This window comes from Propithecus coquereli, unplaced genomic scaffold (assembly GCF_000956105.1).
Source record: "Propithecus coquereli isolate 6110/MARCELLA unplaced genomic scaffold, Pcoq_1.0 Scaffold130, whole genome shotgun sequence".
NCBI lineage: Eukaryota > Metazoa > Chordata > Mammalia > Primates > Indriidae > Propithecus > Propithecus coquereli.
In genome coordinates this window covers 2,073,204-2,076,244 of record NW_012137192.1, presented here as the reverse complement: position 1 = coordinate 2,076,244, position 3,041 = coordinate 2,073,204, and the positions used below count along the sequence as shown (strand labels likewise).

General features: G+C 37.2%; 1 protein-coding gene across 1 annotated transcript in view; it reads right to left on the bottom strand.

The window, feature by feature from the left end:
* Nucleotides 1-3,041, bottom strand: part of SLC44A1 (solute carrier family 44 (choline transporter), member 1) — a 201,468-nt gene that overhangs the window by 42,511 nt on the left and 155,916 nt on the right. The window contains exons 7-9 of the mRNA XM_012638521.1: nucleotides 2,156-2,295; nucleotides 764-950; nucleotides 562-590 (exon numbers count right to left, since the gene is read on the bottom strand). Coding sequence (XP_012493975.1) covers nucleotides 562-590; nucleotides 764-950; nucleotides 2,156-2,295 — 356 coding nt within the window. The remainder of the gene's footprint in view (nucleotides 1-561; nucleotides 591-763; nucleotides 951-2,155; nucleotides 2,296-3,041) is intronic.

Below are 3,041 nucleotides of genomic sequence, written 5' to 3'. Positions count from 1 at the left end.
TAAACATTGTACAATTACACATCTTGATTTTCTCAAAAGCATCATATAAAGCTTTTAAAATTTGTTCTAGTTGAATAAAATTCTTCTTACATTATTAGTTATTTAGTTTAGGCATAAGTGTTCAAACACTTTGATTTTTTTCAGACCTATTACTTATCCAATAATTATAGATTTAAACTATTAACAAAGTACAGAAATTAATATTATATCCAATGGAAGAGTAGTGCTGAATGGACAGAGACATTACATACAAGTTTACTATCCTTATGCGATTTCTTACAATTAGTTCCATTTAGGTTTAACCTTTGATAGTGAGCATGGCTATAAGAAAGTGTAACTATGAACTCTATCACCACTAGGACTAGGTTCAGGTCATTTCCAAACTAGAAAATCCCAAGGAAGCAAGTTGATCCTTGGCTATATCTGGGATTTGAGGCAACTCCAAAGTGGCACTGCATTCATTAGTTCATCTTAGAATGAACCCAAATGTCTGAGTCAATATAAGAACTTAACTTCAAATCCACGATCATCTCAAAACTAGGATGCAATTTCAGGCCTTACCTGGTTTAGACCCACTCTGCTAGGATGCTCTAAACATCATGAATAGGGTGTAGGTTATTGAAGAGCCATTACCACTGCTAGCTCTGATGACCATTAAACCTTTATCAACAAATGCCTGAAGAATTCTCTCTCCCTGGTGTTTAAATCATCTGAATGAAAATAATATTTATCACTAAGAGAAAGAAGCAACACATCTTCTTACCAGTAGTGCCAAGAAAAAGAAGTGTCATGATCCAGTACACCCAAAATAAGACAAGAGCAAAGAAAGTCCAAAAGGGTTGGAAGACTAGCAGTGGCAAGTGAATGAAGACCTTGCCAGCCACGTGGAACAAGGCGATGGTAAGAGCAACACGTTTGCGCATCACCAACATTATCAGGAACAAGATAACCTGTGTGGAGAGAATAGATGGAAAGGTTCCAGGTACTGTTCTAAGCAGTAAATACAGAAACTGAAAATGGTGGAAATTTTTAACATAAACCCTTCATCCCCAATGCTGAAAGTATCATTCTCTGAATGCCAATACTTTATCAGTCTGTATCTTTTTTGCAGTAATTATCATTTTCAATTGTATATTAGGGTACCAAGTATCCTTTAAAACTAAACATAAAAAGATTTCTCAATTTATTGATAAATCCTAGAATTATTCTGCCTTTCCATTTGCTGTTCATTACAAATCAAAACGTCTTATTTATCAGTCAGAACAAGACTCTTAATTTATTGGAACAGATACATGCTTGTCATTCTGAAATCGGGTGAGAGGACCGCACGCCACCCCCACAGAAACATGGGAGGAATTTATTCGTATCACATCTCCCTTACTGGACCAAGAGCTCCCTAACGGTGGGGTCCATGCCAGAGCCACCTCTGCCTCCTCCCCGTCCTCACCCCCCACCTCCAGCAGCTGGCACAGCAAACTGTACTTAAAACGTGATTCATATTATAAGTATCTGTACAATAATAACTAACAAATATCTTTTGGCACCAATGATTTTATGGTGACTTTATTTTTTGTTTCTGATACTCAATAAAAAGCTTGAGGTAGCTCCTAGAAGTGGACTGATTTTTTTTTCTCTCTCTTCAGAGAGGAGAAGATGGTGAATGAAAGATATGCCCACAGATTATTTAACCACACGTTAATTAATAATTTTACTATGTAATACCCATATTTTTGAAATAATGCACATTTCTAAGAGAAAAGTTTGAAAGAAAAAAGATGGGAAAATAATTAGTGAACGAGTAAATGGAATGATGGTATTTTCTAACATACTTTTCTACAGTAAAGAGAACTATTTTTTAAAAAGTAATTACATTATCTTAGTGACAATAAGAAATATGTTCTTATTAGCAAATGGTAATGTAAGTATTCCTCTCTCACAAAGCAGACAGGATAGGATGAAATGTTGCATCAAATAGCACTCATTCATTACAGAAGCCTTCAGGAGACTTTTTAGTGTTTCACACACTGGGACAGAGATTTTATCTAATGAAGATAAGGGTTAGAAAAGCAAAAGCTAAAGGTGAGTTTCTGCTCCATTAATGATCTCCTGCAAATAAAAACACAAAACTGAAAGATACACTTAAGCTTATACTCACCGTGAACACTGTAGCTGAAATGGCATAGATGAGGAGGGCCCGCAGATTATCTTCAGCTATCTGAAGCTGTTCAGGAATAACCGTTTCTTTGGGAGACCTTCTTTGCTTTGCATACAGCCACCACAGTACACCTGTGCCACCTGGAGACAAAAAACAATTATTTTTGTGATAAGTAGCACAAGAGAATGCATACCATAAATCCTCAATTTTCTGGACCCTTTCTTCGCATCATCATGGGACTAAGGCAGCGACAATCCATCTAGCTGGAAGATGCATGGCTGTAACTTTTTGCCAGCATAAGGGAAGCACCATTACTGTATTATCATCTTCCATATTAAGCACTTACAAGTCCCTTAGTGTATCAAATAAACGTCCTTCAAATGTATTTATTATTGGGTATGAAGCCAACAGAGAGCCAGTAAAAACAGACATTGTGGAGAGGAATTGGTCACAAAGAAAGACAGCCTCAGCTCTTAAGCTGGGGAGGCCAAGGAGGCAATTTAGGGTCACAGAAAACATCACTGAAGCTTGATAAGGGCAAAGGTCTTCTCTTGTACTCATCACAGTCATCCCTGAGCCCAACACGGGCACAGTCATGCAGTTGAGTAAATGTTTGTACAATGAATAAATGAAGATCAAAAGAAAATCTCTGATAGTGGTGGATACTAGGGAAGGGCATTTTTTATTTCTTGAGTCTGATGAAGTCAACCAGACTCAAGAGGGAGGCAAACTTACCTTCATATAAGAGAGCTGAATTATGTACCTTCATTCAATTCATTCCACAAACATTCTGAGTGCCTGCAGCACTTATTATTTTAGCTGGGGAAGGAGCAGTAAACAAAGCTCTCACTGCTCCTAGAACTTACATAACAACGGGGAAACAAAA